Source organism: Armigeres subalbatus, chromosome 1, assembly GCF_024139115.2.
Source record: "Armigeres subalbatus isolate Guangzhou_Male chromosome 1, GZ_Asu_2, whole genome shotgun sequence".
NCBI classification, from domain to species: domain Eukaryota; kingdom Metazoa; phylum Arthropoda; class Insecta; order Diptera; family Culicidae; genus Armigeres; species Armigeres subalbatus.
This window is the reverse complement of record NC_085139.1, coordinates 128,793,372-128,814,795: the sequence shown is the minus strand read 5'-3', so window position 1 is coordinate 128,814,795 and position 21,424 is coordinate 128,793,372. Positions and strand designations below refer to the sequence as shown.

Genomic DNA, 21,424 nt, shown 5'->3' with positions numbered 1-21,424 from the left:
TCACATGGTAATTAATATACGCTAAACATTTAGGTTGAGTGCATATTTGAGAAAATGTAAATCGGTTGAAAACAGAATTCAGTGTACTCCCATTTTTGTACACATACAGACATCACCTCCATTTGTCGAGCTGAGTTGATTGTTATATAACACTATGGGTATCCGAGCTTTCTACAAAAAGTTCGGTTTTGGAGCGGTCCTATAGCCTTTCCATATACTTAGTATACGAGAAAGGAAAAAACAGAAGGAAAAAAGTGCAGAAATATAATTTTTGACTGATATTCGCCATATTTCGGTAGAGCGCCAATCCCGTTGTTCAGGCCGGTTCACACTTCTTAGATTTTTTTTCATTTTGATTTTTGTAATATTTTTAGCAGATCGCGACAAGAATTGTGATTCTGGGGTGACCGATTGAATTTCTAACACTTTTCGAAAAAAAAGAAGATGTCTAATCGATATGGATGCAACGAGATAAAGAAACGGAACAGTAACCTTATTTATTAACATTGCAAAGCCCAAAAATCAATCAGACACATATTCAAGCTGAATCGTAACAAACAAAACCTAAACAAATTTTTATTCCTAGATAGATTTTAGTTCATTCCAGTTGTGGGCGTTGTTGATTTGCTGAACATTGACCAAGTTGACCATCCAGCAGAAAAAAAAAATAACGCTCCTCAACGGTTCAGTAGTATGTGCCCACTTCTTCAGTTCGTTCTGGTATTGTGTCCTTCTTTTCCTTGTTCATGGCTCCCTGTATAGTCATTTCCTCTTATCCGTTGAGTTACTCTGTTTCGAAAATATGGTGATACTCCTTAGCTTCTCAGCCTTTGCTCAGGGACAGCAGCGTCTGTATTCGGGGTATTGTGTTGCGGAAAGCTGTCATTTTGTGTTGATACGATTAGTTCGATGGGTAGGGGATGACTCTCAAGGTGTTCGTGGAGAAAATAAAGAGACGATGAACACATCACCGCCGGTAGTGGCTCGACGGATCTTTACTTTGTTATTTTTCTTTGCTTTTTTTGCCTGTAGTAAAACTTATTTGCTGTCGAATGGCTATTATTTCTGAGAGAACTTTTTGCATACCTTTCCTTCCTTTAACTCGAAGGAAAGTTGAGAAAGTCGGCGTCCTAACCCAGACATTTTTCCAACTATTGGTCCTGAAACTGTATGGCATTGTTGACCAGATAGTTGGACGCCGCTTTTTTTTTAGAGAAAAAGATCCAGATAAATCCACCCTGTGATGATGGGGTCTTTCTCGTGCGTTATGAATGATCGATTTAGCCAATATTCTATAGTTGAAAAAGGCAGACCGCATTCCTTTCCTAAAGCAACTTGTTGCGAACAAATCATTTACTTATAAGTATGTACCAAAAAGTCTGCCCTACACTTTTATATAAACATACACTCAATCAGCGTATGTTAGATGTATGATGCACATCACCAATTCCGAAACTTTTCCAAAACGAATTTCCATCTCATAGATAAACTTTTACCTGCATAGGCTCAGGCTGGTACTCAACTGATAGCCGCATTATGTGTAGTATGATAACACATTTCTAAGTGAAACTCACGGAATAAAGTAAATGGAAATGGTTTGAAAAGTTGCTAATCAAGTTATGAAGTTCTTCAAATACATCTTTCGATGAACAGAAGACTCATCTGCTTCAGCACCCGTAATACAATCACAATAATGGGTGGCTGGAAGATTCTACTTGAGACGAGTTGGTGAAGGAGCGCCACACGTGAAAAACATTTCACTTTACTTATTGAGCCGTATCTAAATAGATGTAGGCATGTGAGCTGAATACAGTATAGTATCATCGAAATGGGGCCCTCCTTAGCCGTGCGGTAAGACGCGCGGCTACAAAGCAATACCTGGTGGCTGGGTTCGATTCCCGGTGCCCGTCTAGGCAATTTTCGGATTGGAAATTGTCTCGACTTCCCTGGGCATAAAAGTATCATCGTGTTAGCCTCATGATGTACGAATGCAAAAATGGTAAACTGGCTTAGAAACCTCGCAGTTAATAACTGTGGAAATGCTTAATGAACACTAAGCTGCGAGGCGGCTCTGTCCTAGTGTGGGGATGTAATGCCAATAAGAAGAAGAAGAAGATCATCGAAATGGAAAAAGCAGATCAGCTAATGTCCTAAGCGCTGTAACTTTCATCAATATAATATCTGGCCACTGACCAACTGGTTCTCAACATTAGATGCGTGTATTCAAAAGTTAAATGTAGAGAAAATAAAATATAATTATTAATCGACATATTGACATTAGTATGTATATTGTGTGGCAAGTACAATGGATACATTATGTTCAGGGTGTCGAGAAAGTTTCCAACCCGAAAACATCCTAGACCCGGCCAAGAATCGGATTCGCTCTCTCCGGATTGGCATTCATTCGCCTTTGCTCGCAAAGCTAACTGGAGACCCATTGGCATAGATTTATCGGCTGTAATTAATCAATCGGAATGAAGACCACCTGATTTAATGTCGTATAAAAGACTAAACGAACGAGTCACAACAAAAACCTATTGTAAATCCAATTCATCAACTAATGATTCAATTAAAACGATCAGCTTCGACACTAACAATCAATTTGTTTTCCTCTCTTATTATCGTTCCCTTTGCAGAAAATCCCATACAAAGACGAAGTTCTCGAATCGTGCTCATTTCTCGAAAACGGACAGTTTTCCCGTGCTGCCTTCCACATCGCATTCTTCTCCAGCTCCTACGTTGTACCGCTGGTGTTGATTAGCGCCCTATACATGTGCATGCTGTCGCGGTTGTGGCGGAGTTCCGTCGGTGGGCGATCCGCCGAGTCGAAGAAGAGCAAAAAACGCGTCACCCGGTTGGTGGTGGTTGTCGTCGCTGCTTTCGCATCGCTGTGGTTCCCGATACAGGTGAGTTACCTAGATTGAAAATCGTGGCGGCTATGTTACTGCAGCAAGCGCTTTCAATCAACCACAGAGGTTAATTGATTCGGATGATCGGGTGTTGCCTGTGGTGCAGGAGCTGGGTGCATGGTTGTGAAGCAGATGATGTTGGATGCTGTTGGGAGGGCTCGATTGGTTATCTTGACGTAGACAATCGATTTCCTGGAGCGGGAATAACATTCACGCGAGAGAAGCCTAGTACAGATATTGAAAGCACTAATTTAATTAACCAATACTGACCAATGACTCCACCGATTGAGAAGTCAAGCATGAAGTGTGATATGATGGAACACACTAAAACTGTACCATTTCTAAGTTCCAGTACATGAGCAGGGAATAAATATTCGAACAGCGCTTAATATACGCTTTGTATGCATTGCCACGCTATCCGTGCATACTGAAAATAGTGGCGAAAATCATTTGTCTTGAATGCTTTTTATTCCATTCTTCTTTCGTTATTATCCAAAACTGGTTGGACAGCAGAGGAGCAATTACGTAAAAATATTGTTAAGTTTTCAACTACACTCCTTCCTCTCTTTTATATATTTATGTACCATGACAGAAAAGAAAATCCATGAAAATTTCGTAACAGAATTCGTTTAATCCCACGGGTGTATGTCATTATGGGTAAAGAAGAGCAAAACAAGTTCTGCTATAACATTACATTTGTAACGATTGTATTGGATATTTCCTTAATTCAACAATCAGCCCAACGTATATAACTTTCTGATGCCCTAAAAGTTGCAGAATATCTTATTAATAGCATTCACATTTCAAGAATGTAGTTGCAAAAACTAACGTCTGTTCCAGCTGACAATGCTTACTGATCGCTTTCGTTTTTCTTTCAATGATTTTTACATGACACGCACATGGAGGCGCGTGGTACTTTACAGGTTACTAATGTGAAGACATTTAGCAAGTTTCATTAGTTTCCGTAAAATTCTAGTTTTCATAGACCAACACATAGGTGAGAACGGCTACCTGTTAGTGGTGTTGGTTTGCGTGAGAGTGCTAAATTACGTAACCGTAATGGTATTCATCCATTACATCTTTTTGGTTCTGAACTCAATGTTACTGATCAAGTAAAGTATGTATGTGGGTCTAATTTTGGATTCAAAGCTTTCCTGGACTCCTAACATTAAGTTCAGAATCAAAAAGACGTGTATGGCTTTCGGCCAATGCCGACGAACCTTAGGTAAAACTTTGGGTCTTTAACTCAAATATATCAAATGGATTTACACAACAGTTGTACGAGCAATTTTGGCCTATGGATGTCTTGTGTGGTGGCAAAAGGGTGAAGTGAGGACAATTTAGTCTAAACAAATCTTCAAACGATGTGCCTAATGGTGCGTTCTATTCAACTTCCACGGCTGCTCTCGAAGTTCTCTTCGACATGGCCCCACTACACATACATCTCAAACAAGATGCATTTTCTTGCACGTACCGATTATGGGTACTCGGTTTGATGGAAGAGAATCCTGTAGGGGAAGGGGGGGCAATATGCCCTAGCTAAGCAAACACTGCTTTACTGTCTTATCTGTAATGCTATTCATGGGTATTTTTACATTATGCAACAGTTAAACAAGATAGCTAGTTGGTGCCATTCAAAAATTGTCAAAAATCTCAATCATATTGATAATATTCAAATTTCAAAAAAGTAATAATATTTTGTTGTCGGAAAACTCATGAGGCAAAACGCCTTTCAGCTGGCGGCTCCTAGGGAACAAAGTACCACGCGTCGGCGAATCAGCATTCTAGTATGGATAGTCCGTGGAGACGCAAGTACTTTGTAGGTTATTGCCACTAGGGCGTTTTGCCTCGCCAAAATGTTAGATGTTTCTTCAAAATGTGGGGATTTTCGGTTTTTCCGACCTTCCCATGCACTATTTTGAAACTTTCTTCGCCTGTCCTACATAATTTTAGATCTAGTTTTGTTACGGACATATTAATGACGGTAAATATGAGGGAAACAACAAAAGGCGTTTTGCATCGGGGGGGGCGTTTTGGGGCCTCTTCCCCTAAATCGCAATTCTACACACACTTCGTTGTTACCGCTTATGGTTAATTGGGACAAAATTTTCTTGCCCCAAGTGATCTCACACACGTTAGTAGTTTTCTTTATAGGACATTTTCAACACAATTTCCCTCGCGGGATGAGTGGAGATCTGGTTATTTGGAGAGAAGTATGTCGGACAGCATTGATTGTTACACTGACACCCGGGCAGCACATATGTCACAAAAGAGTCACAGTGACTCATTTATGACTAAATCTGGTCATAATCAAGTTGCTGCAACCAAAAGTGACCGAATTGTGCTGCTAGGGCGGCTCTCTCCTCGAAGGTAGAGCAGGTGCAGGCGTCTATTCGCGTGAGCTGGGATTGGAACAGTCACACTCACTGGGTAAACACTGCACTGTCTTTCAAGCGGAAATATTTGCCATCATGTGTGGAGTGCAATCTGCACTGCAGCAACGCATTATGTGCAAAGTAATATACTTCTGTTCAGCAGCTATTAAAACTCTCGCTTCGGCCAACTTAAGGTCGAAGTTAGTAATCGCATGTCGAACTCAAATTAAGGAACTTAAGTCAGTTAATTCTTATACCTTATATGGGTACCTCGCCATTCTGCCATAGCTGGAAACGAATTGGCTGATAAGTTAGTTCGTAATGGAGCACCACATGACTTTATTGGTCCTGAGCCAGCTATTCTAATATCCAAGTGTTGGGTGAAGCTTTTGATCAACTCTTGGCCTGCCACTCAACACAAATGGCATTGGAGTAGTCTGAATTCATGTCATCAAACAAAATTGTACATCTGGGAGCCATCTCCGGTAGTAGCAAGCAATTTAGCTAATCTGTCTAAACAGAATGCCGACTGAACTATCACTTGGCAAATATTCAACGCGTTGGATCATCTGTTTATGATAGTTATGAATCCGATTCTTATCATCTGATGTTTAACTGGCTTGTTTGTGCGCAATTGCGTTGCTTGTAAGCTTATGCGTTGCATGCCCTCTTCAAGGGCCCCTTTCCAAACTTTCCGTATGTTCTCCCATCCACATTCCTTTCCTTTTTGTTCACTTCCTTTTCCGTCAAGTGTGTGAAGGCTGTGAAGGCGATGACATAAATCTCCCAAATTGAGGTGAACGTGCCCCTGGAGCCGACGTTCTGATACCTACTAGTTAGTTCTTCTTACCTACCTACTAGTTTCTCGAACACTAATTGAAAACTTTGATTAATCCACCTGGCGGTGCTGGTGCCTTTCTCGTACAAAAAAAAACTTAAAAAAATATGAATGAGTGTTTTTAACGTGTTTTGCTCATAAAAAATAAGGTTTTGGTCATAACTTCTGTTCCCGTAGTCTGATCTGGCCAATTTGCAATAGTAACCAATAGGACAGGATTCCCCTTTGAATGGAACGAGTAATTCGGACAATGCTAAGTTCCAAAAAGTGTGTTAAAAACATTTCATCTGGCCGAATAGGACATTTGGCCGAATAGGATATTTGGCCGAATGGGAAATTTAGTAAAATAGGTGATTTTACCGAATAGGACATTTGGCCGAATAAGAAATTTGGCTGAACGGGACATTTGGTCGAACATGTCATTTGGCCGAGAAGAACATTCGGCCAAATATACTATTTGGCCAAGGGTCATATAGCCGAATAGGTCATTTGGCCGAATAGGACATTTGGCCGAATGGGACATTCTGCCGAATAGAACACTTGGCCGAATCGGATATTTGGCCGAAGGATGATGATGATGATGATGATACTACCATCTATTGTACCAAGGCACCTGCCGATAGCAGTGGCCATATCTCACAAACGATTTGATCATGATTATACTATTGTTTGTATTTCATCAAACTCCTGTATGAAGGGCCAAAATGTGTGGGTGGTTCCATGAGCAGAGACACTTATGCGAATCCACGGGATGAATAGAGAATCTCCTTCCAGAAGAAAGTTCGTACATACAATATTATTATCTAGCCCTCGTTTCCCAGATTGACCCAATAGATGAGGAGAAGAGCCCGCCCTTTATCCACGAGATGTTAACAATAAGAAGTTGGCGATTCCACTCTTCCTATCCAAATCGCTTCAATCTGGTGCCCTGATGTTTTTTATATGATCATATAGTTTCAAATAGATGTAATGTAAATTGATAATATATGCAATGTGTGAGGTTTGATTCTCTCTGCAATTCGGCTGGTCCGTCTTCTGTTGGCCACTGACGTCGGAGTGATGGGAGACTGTTCGGGGAAAACGCGTGTGCTCGTGCCGGTGGTCGTGTTGAGAAAGAGGGAGAATCATGGCATGCTGTGTGCTGGGTGGCGAAACCGTAGAGGCGAATATTGTCTAGCGATGGGTGGCTTGGTGAGTGGTCGTTATGCTACTTATGCAATGGCACCACTAACATCTCTATTATTAGGGTATTCATATTGCACAGATATCTATATCACACATCCCCCTTCCACTATAAAAAAGTATATGTCTATCGTTATCTTCTGATTAGTATAAAGATTGTAACTTTTCCCTCAATTTTGTTTAGGTTTTGCTAAAATAAATAAGAATTTTTATTTATTTATTGTTTTTTTTTTGGGATCCCCAATTATTTTTTAAGTTAATAAGTTGAATATTAAATAATTCATCAAAGTTTTCGCCAAAACAAAAAAAAGCTTGTTTTCGATTGTACAATTGGATATTTCGCAAAGTCATGCGTTTCCACAGTTTCAATAACAAATTGTCCGGTGTTCTCCCAAGACACCCTGTGACTATTAGAGCCACAAACCGATATCAAGAATGTTCTTGATATAAAATGAAATATTTGGTCAAAACCATCCAAATGTTTCGGTGTTCTAGAACACATTGTAGCCATAAAACCGATGCCTAGCACATTTCCGAACAAATTCAAATAACCATGTGACATTCCAAGTCACAAACCGATGTCATCTTATCAACATTTTCTCCGGTGTCCGCTCAGAACACCTTGTGCCATGTAAAGCCACAAACCGATGCAACTCATCAAAAATATTTCCGATGTTCTTTCAAAAACACCTTGTGACATTCTAAGTCACGAACCGATGTTACCTTAACCACAACATTTCCGGTGTTCTTCCAGAACATCTTGTAGCAACTAGAGCCACAAACCGATGCCAAACATATTTCCGATCGAAATTCTATTTTTTTCTTTATAACCATGTAGTTGTTCCGGTGTTCTTTCAGAACACCTTGTGACACTCCGAGTCACAAGCCGATGTCTTTTTTTTGACATTCCGGTGTCCTGTCAGGACACTTGTGGCATTCCAAGCCACAAACCGATGCAATCTCATTAAAAACATTTCCAATGTTCTTTCAGAACAACTTGTGACTTTCCAAGTCACAAACCGATGCTATCTTATCCACAACATTTCCGGTGTTCTTCCACAACAACTTGTAGCAACTTGAGGCACAAACCGATGCCAAACATATTTCCGATCGAAATTCTATTGTTGTTCCGGTGTTCTTTCAGAACACCTTGTGACACTTCAAGTCACAAGCCGATGTCATTTTGTCATTCCGGTGTCCTTTTAGCACACTTGTGCCATTCCAAGCGACAAACCGATGCAATCTCATCAAAAAATTATTTATAATTATTATAATACATATTTATATTATTATAATACATTTTTTTTCCTTGTTTTTTAGACCCTTTAAAGTATTATTCGGGTCTTCAAATGTATTACATAGTTTACATGTCATTTTTTAAAAATTTGTCACTGAATCTTATTTGAACACTTGGGATTGTCGTCTCATGGTATCGATGATTCTCGCCGTCTTCAGGTCTTCGGGTCTTCGAGGTCTCTTCAGCTACGTTGCGTTGGCTACACCTGTTGAATCGTGGCGATGGATCGGGCCTTTTTTTTGCGCCGCTTTTCTGCAGAAGTTCCACACGATTTTGAAGAGTTTCAAGGCCAATAGTATCAGGACCGCTATCATGATTACCGTCAGCTTCCATTTGTAATGAGACGTCTCACTTCTCACTCTTCATTTCTCATTTCTAGCTGTGAAAAGTAAGAAGCGCGAAGTCAATAGTGAGATGTCTCACTTCTCACTTTGCGCTTCTCACTTTTTCAAATTTTCTGATGGGCCGCCCTTTTATTCAGTTCTATTTGATGTCCTGATGCTCTGGACAAAATTTCAACCAAATCAGTCAACGTTTGGGCGGTGCTAAACTCGTTGGAAGTTTATATGGAAAAATTTATGCAGAAACATCCAAAAACAGTGATTTGCAGTTGGACGGCACAATTTACGATCAAGAACCATGATACTCATTCAGTTCTTGTAGAATTAAATACAGAATGTTATGCTGAAAATCGCGAGAAGGTAAACCGATTTAGCTGAAATTTTGCCCAGAGCATCAGGGCATCAAATAGAACCGAATAAAAGAGCGGCCCATAAAAAAAAATGAAAAAACTCAAAGGTGCAGCCCAATCGGGTTGTACGCAAAGGTGACGTAGGACTACGTAGCTATACGAAATAGAGGGTATTTTTCATCATAATTTGTGTCAATTTATTAGCATTGTGCGAACTGCTCGGAGATCAACCGAATCAAGATACTGAAAGTAGCTCCCAGTTGGATGAACCAGCCGTGGAAAAGGAACGACTCGTCGGCCGCATCGCCATTGAAGCCATTCGTCTATCTTTCAGTGGATATCATCAAAATCCTAGAAGACATTATGCTCAAAAATGTCCGGAATAAAGGAAAAATAAGCAGAATCGGAGGTGGCGCGAAACCAAACACAAATATATTAATTTACAGCGTTTGACATATGCCCGCGATGGAAGCGTACATGCATCGTTTTCTATAGCGCTGTAGTGAGCAGGACTTCAAGAATAAATTACAAACAGTCCTTTTCAGGACTTTTCAGAAGAGGTTTTGACCGTTAGGAAAACTGTTCGGCAGACTGTTCGGCTGTTTAAACGACAATGACGATTTTGGAAAGATTTATTGTTTTTAATAATGCGCTATTTGAAAAACTAAGGCAGCTAAACGACATTTTTCACTGAGGTAGCGTCTTCATCGATTTGGCCGTCGTCGACGGAAAAGTGCAATTTTCTGGCAAGATTCTTTGGTTTTGTTTCGTTAGTCATTAGAAATGATATCGATTTTTTTTTCCGGGTTACGATCGTTTGGCGACGACAGAAAGTTGCCCACAGCAACAGCCACAAGTGCGCGTCGGAGGAAGCTGATGCAATGAGTTTGTTCAAATGGATGGCGTCAGTAGCAGTCAAATGGAATTTCCTCACAAGATTTTGATTATGTTTTGTTGTAGTTGAGGATTGAAAAGCTCCATTATTGGTAAAATATCGGTTCTTTACAGTACCACTATTTTACACAAGAGTAGTTTAATCCGGGATGCAAGAATGTTCATCAAAGTCCAAAATTAATAGTTTGGCGTTGACAGAAAGTTACCCTTCGATAGCAGAATCATAAGCGCGCGTCGGTGAGTGACTACGCAACAAATTTGTTCGAATGAATGGAATCGCTCACAGTAACCGAACTATCACGCCAAACGCCGATTCCACCTAAACAGTCCATTTTGCAATCAACCCTTTCTGTTCAGAAGATTCTGGTCCTGAGAAGGACCAATTTTGTGTCCCCAATGCATCTTTCCAATAATTAACTGCAACCCAATGCCTGTCGAAACGTTAGGGTTAGAATTCCACTTCGTGCTGTTATTGTTCGACGACCACTCGATAAGTTTTCGCCAAGACGCCACCATTAGGAATAAATTTTCAGCATCGCCACTGCATCGCACGAGATCGGAGCAGACGTCATTTTTGTAATCAACCCTTTATTCACATAAAATGCTGATTTGTTGAGGTTGAATGACGACTACCAACGCAGACTTCCACCACCAATTCGATGATTTTCCTTTGAAAATGCTACCAGAGCCCCTTCGTGCTGCTGTGTTCGCACCGCTGCGTCGGCTCTGCGTAAAATCTTATTTAACCGCTCTCTGCGAAATCCCGATCAAAATGGCTCGCGCGCGCTGGAAAGCAGCTTTCTTGTATTGAATAAATTAAGCCCGTTAGCTGCGCCCCTTGTGGTCTGGATATAGGTGTAAATAAAATGTGCACTCATAACGATTAATGAAGGGCGGGGCTAATGGAATTACTTCATTAGATATAAGAAAGCTGGTTATCGACGCGCGCGAGCCATTTGATCGGGATTCCGCAGACAACGGACCGTTCGGAGGATGACAAATTCTAAGAATCCTATGAAATTTTCTCGCAAGATTCTGAATTTTGTTATGGAATGTTGTTTATCTAAGATGCGTATTGTTGCGAGAAATGACAACAGAAATTTGACTCAAGACGAAGTTTCTCCATACTACAAAACATTATCTTTCGGCATCTGTCTGTCCGAGCGGCGTTCACCGATGGGTGGCTGCTGTAGAAAGTTTCCACTGAGGTGGCGTCTACATTGGGTTTATACAAAACCCACCATTTTATACAAAAGAAGGTTGATCCGACTTTCCGAAATAAACTTTCTTCAAACTGAAAAGCTCCATCGTAAATAGCAAATTTGATAGCGCGTCGGAGGGAGATGATGCAGTAAATTTGAATGGATGCGATCACTAACAGCAACCAAGCTACCACGCAAAACCCGATGCCACCGGAACAGTCGCACATTTTCGCAATTAACTCTTTCCTTTTCGTAAAATGTTGGTCCTGAGAAGAACCAATTTTCTTTTAACAATTCCCATTCCAATAACTAACGGCATCCAATCGCTTGTGCAAATTTGCAGCATTGCCATACTGCCACCCACTTCGTGCTGCTGTGTCCGCTTCGCTGCATCGAATGTCGAACCGCCTTCTGTGGAATTTCGATCTACATGGCTCGTGCGCGCGTTGAACAGCAGCTTTCTTGTATTTAATAAATCAAAACCGTTAGCCCCGCCCTTTGTGAGCTGATATGGTGTAAATATAATGTTCACTCATAACGATTAATGAAGGGGCGGGGCTGATGGGATTACTTCATTAGATATAAGAAAGCCGCTATTCCGCGCGCGCGAGCCATTTCGATCGGGTTCCCACAGATAACGGACCGTTCGGAGAATTATGAATTCTAAGAATCCAATGAATTTTTCTCGAAAGATTCTGAATTTGGTTATGAGATGTTGTTTATCTAAGATGCGTATTGTTGCACCACCGGAGGTGTACAGGATCCACAAGTAAAGTAAGTAAGTATTGTTGCGAGGAATAACAACAGAAATTTGACTCAAGACGAAGTTTCTTCATATTACCAAACATTATCTCTTGACATCTGTCTGTCCAAGCGACGTTCACTAATGGGTAGTTGCTGTAGGTAGATAGTTTTCACAAAGGTGGCGTCTTCATGGATTTTATACAAAAGAAAGTTGATCCGAAATAAACTTTCTTCAAATTTCAAAACTCAATCGTAAATAGCGAATTTGATAGCGCGTCGGAGGGAGATGATGTAGAAAATTTTAATGGATGGGATCACTAACAGCAACCAAGCTACCACGCCAAACCCGATGCCACCGAAACAGTACATTTTCGCAATTAACTCTTTCTTTTTATAAAATGTTGGTCCTGAGAAGAACCAATTTTCTTTTCCCAATGTTCCTTTCCAACTAACTGACACCACAATTTGTAATCAATTTTCAGCATCGGCTTTGGCGGTGCGGAATCGCCACAGTGCTATTTTTATGGTCAACCTTTTCTTCATACGAAATTCTGGTTCGTTGAGGTTGAATGATCTGCAGCAACACATCGAGCACCACTACCAATGCGATGGATTTTCTTTGAAAACGTTATTAGCGTCTCCGTGATGCTGTGTTCTCTCCGCTAAGATCGCTTTGATGCGTCTGCTATGCGTAAAATCTTGTTCAAACTGAGGATTAGATCCAAACCCGCAAGCGATTGATTTTTGATGTCTGTGCTAGTGATGCATGTACGTGATTGGTTAGTTTACCCATTTCTAAACTTTTTATCAATTATCGATAATAAATAGTTTAAAATCAGTATCCAAATAAATACAAAGAAGCGTTGACTCATCCTTGATCGAATGGTCCAAAAAAATTGAAAATCCATCGAGAAACGGCTTAGATATTAAAGTTCAAAGTCTATCATATTTTCGTGACGGTCCCAGATTTTCGCAATCGTAAAGTGTACCCCAATATAGAAAACACAGACGTAGTCCTACGTCAAAAGTTTTTCCCATACTAATTTGAGCCACCCTAACTAGTATACAAGTTGGAAAAAGAAATCGATTCAAATAGGCGGCCCTCACCGAGGGGGTTGTTCTCGCTCATTTCATGTTGGGGACCATATTTTTTTGTAAAGCTGTGTAAAACGAGTTGAAATGCATCATCAGAACCGGTACCCCCCGCAATTTGGACTTATAAAAAGAAATTTATCATGGGTTGTAGCTCCCAGAATCAGTTTATTATCGTAACAGCTACCGAAAAACGTCTCTCACGGTATGCTACCTACCGGCAGTGTATACAGACATGATAAGTGAGAGATTTTCTCATTCTCCTTTGGATTCAAACCCTGGTGGTAACCGAAGCGATACAAATTTAGAATGTTCCAGATTATACACTAATCAATGTGTGAGAATAATATTCGACCATCTGAATATGGTAATGGATAGGCAATTCGAATGGGTCGTGCTGGATGCAGCGGCATCGCTAGTTCGATTATTATGTAAATTTCTATGATGGGCACGTGCTGTTTTCTGCAGGCTAACTAATTCAACATGTAATATATAATATAATTGCATCATTGGACGAATGATGTCATAGAACTCTCCAACTAAATGTGTGATATGTTGGTTTGATGTAACTACTATGCCATCGCTAGGCTTCCAAAATATATGTAAAGCTTTTGTAAATATATGTAAAGCGACGGGGCATCGAGTGCACATTTGATATTTAAGGCGCTTTCTATGTCTCGTGTCCATTTGAATCCCGCTTTAACCTATTTAGGGTGTGTTGGTGCTCATTGCTCAGAAAAAAACGAAGCAATTTTTTTATGATAATATTAATATGAAAAACGTTTTCAAATCAATTTTGAATCCGCATACATATTACTTACATTGTAATAAGATTAATAGAAGAATACAATCTTCAAAACCTGATAGTTTTTTTCCGTCCCTTTGTGTGAAGCCCGACCGTTGCACGGCTCCATACAAGTAAGTGGCCAAAAATATTTTCACGTCATCTCTGAAATATTTTACATTTATTTTGAATTTTGAAATATGTGGGATACATGTTTTCCTGGTCATTACCTATTCTAAGGTCTCCAAACTCTCTAAAATATAGCCCTTGATCCCCTTGATCCATGAAATACAGGCCTTTTCATCTACGAGCGTAACTGGTTATCTTTGGGGGATTGGTTTGGTTTAGACTTTTAACCAGGGAATCAATTTTTCTTGGATGCGCATGTGAAACAAGCGACAAAAGAGAACCAACGACAAAGCTTTGATAATAATGACAAAGATCCGAAAAAAATTGTTAGCAACAAAAAAGAAGACAATCTTGCTGCTAACTTTTCAACCCGTTATTTTTCATTATCTCTACAGCAAATTTCGGTTTTATGCTCTCGTAGTTTCTGCTTTTACGGAAATACTCGAGAATCTAACTCTGATTACAAAATTAGCATAATATTCTCGAAAATATCAGAGCATGCAAGACAAATGATTCTTGCCATATTGTGTTCGGTTTCTGATAAAGGCTTGTTGCGAGGTGCGTTTGTCAGTAACAAACTCTGTTGGTACCAAGGGGATATTATTAGGCGTTGCTCTAATATTGATTCCCTGCTCTTAACCATTAAAACAAGTAAATATAAGCCAATATTAACCTAAATAAAGTTTCAGAAAAGCTATAAGGCCGATACAAATATTTAAAATCTATTTTGGCTTTCCTTCCCCCTCGGAATTTTTTGCCAAAAAACAACATTTTGGGGGCAAAAAAAAAATTCGGATAAATTTGAGAATTTTCAAAACATTCTTTAACAGTTTTTTGATTTTTTCCATTTTAATATTTATTTTTGATTACCCCCCCCCCCCCCCCCCTGACCTTTCGGAGACCAGTAGGACAAAAAGTTAATTAAATATTTGTAACGGCCTAAATAAATAAATAAAAATAAATAAATAAATAAAAACATTTATCAATTCATTATGTACAAGAACATCTTCAACAAAATCATCATTTGTTTCTTCAAGGTCGGTTAAAATATCTGCTAGAGCGTTTTTCGCTCTACTAGATTCTGTTAGACAGAGTAGACAGAGTTGTAGAATAACCTTCGCATTAGAAATACACCATATAACACATTTTGAGCTTCAGCTTCTAGAATGAGTTATTGACAAACTATTTAATGATCGCACGCAAATTACTAAATGATCGATAACTTCCTTGTCACTTTTCAAAATCCATTCGGTAGGATATGTGTAGAAAGCACTCGAAAAATCGCATCCATGCATGATGAATGATATTCCATAAATAAGTGTCCCTATTTATTATGTATATCCTTTTTTGAACTCCTATAATATTGACCCTCCTTGACTGCCTCCTCTTGGTGAGCCTGCGCCCCAGTATCATTCGCCAGCCGCATAAGCCATCGTTTACACGACCTACCGCGAAGCCTCCGGCAATTTCCTAATTATCTCCTATCTCTAATTTAACTGCTTTTGATGATCTTTTGGCATACGTAGGAAATCGCAGATTTGCAGCCATAAGCAGCTGGATTTTGTTTTAATGCCCTCTGGGAAGTCCAAGGAAAGACGTAGTGATAGTCCCTAGGCAAAACTTGGAGAAACTTCTTTTGTATGGAACATATTGCATGAAAATAAATTGTTTTCTTCGGGCCTTGTTAGGATTTTCAACTACCAATTTTTCCGCATGTTACCAGCTCTTCGGGAGTCCATGAAACAAGCTTTTAGACACACAAGAGTTGTAAAAGAATTACTGTTGCCGAAGATAGTGGCAGTTGAATGCAGTGGTTTTTCGAAAACTAATAACTTCCTGGTTCTGATCCCTATATCTTGATAACCATATGGCTTAGATTGCTGATATTCTGGGGTTTTATGCTGCAAAGCATAAGCTTCTAGTAATAGGAGAAAGTCGAATATTGATTTTCAGTCACCTGATTTCCCATAGTGCGTTGTGGAATGGTCTAAAGAAGGCGATACTCTTTCCTCCGAAGCTGTTATGGACAGATCTTTGTGCATGAAAATGCTGCTTCTTGAGAAGCAAGTACGTAAGAATTGAATGCTCAAGATGACGAGAAAACAATTTCTTTGACCCACCTCCTTTGAGCCTTGGTCCCACGCCTATGCTCAGCAGGCAAGATAAAAACCATTTGCAGTGCCAATCCCAAATACTGAGAAGTTATTCGTGCTGCCACTGATACAACACATTGAAAGCGCTCCCTTGAGGAAAACAGCCCCTAAAGTTCGCTCGCTGTACTCCATTTCAGCGTACTGTGTGTGTGCTGTCTGTCGGCGCCTTCGTGACATGACAACATCATCAGTGAAAAACGTGAAAAACGATCCCCACGCAAGGAACATTAGCGAAGGCGTTGCCCTCCCATTCGGCGCGGCATTTTGTCTCTTTTATTTTTCTTTTTGTTCAAACTTAGTGCTGGCACTGGCTGGTTCTTACCGTTATTCCGTCTTCGAAAATGCAAGATCATTGTTATATAGCCATCATGGCAAGATAATTTATCACCCGCAACGGAATATTCAATCCGTGTTTGGTCGGAGGGATGTGCTCTAGACCGGCCCATACATTTCGATGATAGAAAATAGGCAAGGGAGGCGTGCATTGCATGTATGTACACACCTTGAAGGTATTTGGAGCACACTGGTTGTATGGTTGAAGCAAATTATCTTGGACAAAGCGAATCGACCAAAGATTGACACCCTTGTAAGTAATACAGTTGTCGCTTGTCATCATCAAAATTTGTATCATATATAAATCTAAAGTATCACACAGTGAGTAATATTTGAGAAGGAGGGGGGGTCTGACCAGTGCCCCCAAAAAATCATATTATTTTATTATTATTTAATCAGACTAAGGCCGAAGTGGACTGTGCGGTATATAAGAGTCTTCTCCATTCGGCTCGGTCCATGGCTACACGTCGCCAACCACGCAGTCTACGGAGGGTCCGCAAGTCATCTTCCACCTGATCGATCCACCTTGCCCGCTGCGCACCTCGCCTTCTTGTGCCCGTCGGATCGTTGTCGAGAACCATTTTCACCGGGTTACCACAAAATCATATGCACTGACCTGTTCCACATACTTACTTGGGTACATTTTAAAGCCTTCCCCCTCCCCACCTTTAAATACTCGTCACGGGCTTGAGCTATCAACAACGTGCTCGATGCGTGAGTAGAATTCGGCTGTTCGGCCACATTGAGAGTTGACGTAAAGTCAATGTCAACTTCTCTTCACGAACAGCCTAGATAGCCGTGTGGTGTCGGCAGCTGGTTATCTGGCTAAGAATAACATTACGGATTGCCTGTTCCAGTGGTAAAAGTCCACCATACAGGTGACCCCTAATTTTCGGTGTGATGCGGCTTTATGCTTACCGTGCCTACGAATGAATGGTTAGGGGGGTCTAATAAGAACCTAACTGCAAACGGAGCCTGTGAAGCACCAGGGCCCCCTTCACAGTATTTTAGCCCTCGCTGCGCTAACCGGAGCTATGGCGTAGTTGACTTTTTACTTCTCCGAGATAATCGGCTACTCTTATTCAACCTCATCGTGAGGTTAAATAGGAGTAGGGTTATGAATATGTGTTTTAATTAGTTTTCAACAAATTGTCACCTATATGGATTCGCATTATGCGTTTTTACAATGTGCTTTGTGTATGTTACCTATATGGATTCGCATTATGCGTTTTTTCACAGTGTACTCTGTGTCTCGTCCTTGACGTTTGGCTTCGGCTACTCTTGTTCAATCTCAACGTGAGGTTAAATAAGAGTGGGGTTATGAATATGTGTTTTACTTAGTTTTCAACAAATTGTCACCTATATGGATTCGCATTATGCGTTTTTCACAGTGTACTATGTGTCTCGTCTTTGACGTTCGGCTTTGGCTACTCTTGTTCAATCTCAACGTGAGTGTGGGGTTATGAATATGTGTTTTACTTAGTTTTTCAACAAACTTCCACCGATATGGATTCGCATTATGCATTTTTTTACAATGTACTTTGGTTTTGTCACCTATGTGGATTCGCATTATGCGCTTTTCACAGTGTACTCTGTGTTTCGTCTTTGACGTTCGGCTTCAGCTACTCTTGTTTAATCTCAACTTGAGGTTGAATAAGGGTGGGATTATGAATAACATATTTTACTTAGTTTTTCAACAAATTTTCACCTATATGGATTCGCATTATGCGTTTTTTTACAATGTACTTTGTGTTTGTCACCTATATGGATTCGTATTATGCGTTTTTCAAAGTTTAATCTGTGTTTCGTCTTTGATGTTTGGCTTCAGCTACTCTTGTTTAATCTCAACTTGAGATTGAATAAGGGTGGGGTTATGAAAATGTTTTTTTTTTACTTAGTTTTTTTTAAACAAATTGTCACCTGTATGGATTCGCATTAAGCGTTTTTTTTTTCACAGTGTACTTTGTGTATGTTACCTATATGGATTTGCATTATGCGTTTTTCACAGTGTACTCTGTGTCTAGTCCTTGACGTGCGGCTTCAGCTACTCTTGTTCTATCTCAAAGTGAGGTTAAATAAGAGTGGGGTTATGGATATGTGTTTTAATTAGTTTTCAACAAATTGTCACCTATATGGATTCGCATTATGCGTTTTTTTCACAATGTACTTTGTGTATGTTACCTATATGGATTTGCATTATGCGTTTTTCACAGTGTACTCTGTGTTTCGTTCTTGACGTTCGGGTTCGGCTATTCTTGTTCAATCTCAACGTGAGGTTCAATAAGAATGGGGTTATGAATATGAATATTTTTTACTTAGTTTTCAACAAATTGCCACCTATATGGATTCGCATTATGCGATTTAAAAATGTACTTTGTGATTGTCACCTATATGGATTCGCATTATGCGTTTATCACAGTGCACTCTGTGTTTCGTCTTTGACGTTCTTCCATTGTTACGTCCTGTGTGTTTTTGTGACACCTCTCTTTAGTCCCTAGCTGAATGCGTGTGAGTCTACATAATTGGCTTTCCTATAAATGGTTCCATTCTCCTTTCCAACTTCACTTCCTCTTCCCTTCCCCTTTTCACTTCCTTTTCCGTCAGGTAAATGATGAGAAAGGCCAGTGAAGGCGATGGCACAAATCTCCCAAATTGAGGGGAACGTGCCTCCTGAGCCGACGTTCTGATACCTGATACCTGATACCCCACCTTTAAATACTCGTCACGGGCTTGAGCTATCAACAACGTGCTCGATGCGTGAGTAGAATGAAAAGGCTCCCATACTGCATTTGCCACTTCGACTTTAATCGATAGGCTTCGTGGTAAATGCCAGTTTCTCAAATACCACATCAGTTGCAAAACTTTTCATAAGAAAATTCACAAAGCGCCCCGAACATAGAATCAAAACAAAACAAAACATAAATCATATTTTGTACTCATAAAGTTGTTCTAATAAAAACTAACCCCTTCAACATGCTTTAAGTAAGCACCATTCAAATTACCGAAGCTCAAAGCGTGAGACTTATAATCTTGGTATGTTTAAATAAAACTAAAAATGATTTACTAATTAATATTTTAATTTGATACGGCTTACGCCTTACTTGTTCTTAAACTAGGATACTTATTCTAAATATGCGTACAGTACATTTGCTGCTGAGAAGTTAAAAACGGGGAAACTGAATATGAGTAAAGGAAAACATTATCTTTAAACTTGTATACTAATATATTACACAATTTACAGCATCGAGCTAACTTCAGAAAAAAAAAACATCTGGTTGGTTTCCGTTCCTAGGATCCGAATTATCAGCAATAGTAATTCTAATATTTATTGTGTACCTACCATAAGTCATATATGTAAAATACGATTTTGTAAAAAAAATGTGCAATTAATCATGTATTGTACTTAAATCTCATCGCATGTTGTACCGAAAGGCTATAGATATATCGTTTCAATCCAATACCAATCTTTTTAAAGGATGATGATATTATATACCAATGTGTTCAGACATTTTGCACACATTGAACACATCCAGAAGTCTTCCGAGAACCTGTGTACTTCCGGAAATGAATGATTTTAATAGAATTACACAAAAAATTACATTTATGGATCTTCATTGTATGGTGCATTAATCTACAGTAATCAATTCGACATAAAATTAAATACTAGGACAAAAGGTGTACGGATAGACTACTACAGCGGAGAATCCATCACTTTCCAGATGAATTTCTGCTGTTTTCAACTAGTCCTGTTAGTACAGTCAGAGGAAAGTTTGCAGCACTGATCCATCATGCAAGCCCTGGAGATAAGGATATGTAAATTTCCATCCAACACCTCGGTATGCATGTAACACCCCGACAATGACAGGGGAAAAAAGAATGATGACACATTCATTGCTCTCCTAGGACCGTTCAATGTCGCATTCATGGGCCGCAATTGCTCCCACCTGCCGCAAGTTTTTTTTTTCGTTTACCGTCAAGTTGCCAGTTTTCGTCATGTGACACACTTATTCGCTTGTTCCCATTGCGTTTTCGATACTAAGGAAGACGAATAGGCCGACCTAACATAGGGATTACACAGCTCAGAGTGAGTGACGCGGAGATAATTGAGCCTCATACACGTGTTTGGAGCAGACAAATTATCCGGGATTTTTTTTCTCATCCGTAAACCTGTGTTCGTGGTTATGAAATTTTTTTTGAAGAGCTCGGCTACCGACCTTCTAGGAGCCATGGAATTGTCACGATGCCCACCTCAATAACAATCCTGAAGCGGCTCGAACGTAGAAATTAAAAGTTGGTTACAGAGTTTCGACGAGGTGACGGTGAGCGATACAGTTCGAGGCCGTAGAGTAGGAGGCTATCAATGATACTCTGCCCAATCTTTAACCGGAGTGAGGAAGGATCGAGATGCTCCGGTCAATGGAGGCTCCGAGAACTTTCACAGTCTTTTTGTTGGGGATAGGCTGGTTACCCAACTTGATGCTCGGTCCGTACAGCTGATGCCTCCACCTGCACACGTGTCCTCGTACGCATTTGCTGGCCTTCGAGATATCCAAGGAAACTAGATCCAAGTGCTTGCCGTCGTTGCAGGAGTTCTGTAGTACATCTCCCAGGTATGCAAAATAAGTGCCCATGCCGTATCCCGAGCGGAACGCGTGTTGGCGATAGCCGAACTGTCCATCGCCTTCAAATTTGTCCCTCAGCCACCGATTCACTAACCTATCCACAACTTTGGAGACACAAGAGGTTAGTGAAAAAGATCGGTACTTTGTGATATCTCGGGAGGAAATGTTGTTCTTGAGGA

General features: G+C 40.1%; 1 protein-coding gene across 3 annotated transcripts in view; it reads left to right on the top strand.

Moving 5' to 3' along the window:
* Positions 1-21,424, top strand: part of LOC134205121 (allatostatin-A receptor-like) — a 329,283-nt gene that overhangs the window by 209,041 nt on the left and 98,818 nt on the right. For all 3 annotated transcript variants that reach the window (XR_009978062.1, XR_009978061.1, XM_062680065.1), the window contains exon 2: positions 2,637-2,906. Coding sequence is in view for 1 of the 3 variants with exons in the window: in XM_062680065.1 (XP_062536049.1) it covers positions 2,772-2,906 (135 nt within the window). In the remaining 2 variants the exon portion in view is untranslated. The remainder of the gene's footprint in view (positions 1-2,636; positions 2,907-21,424) is intronic.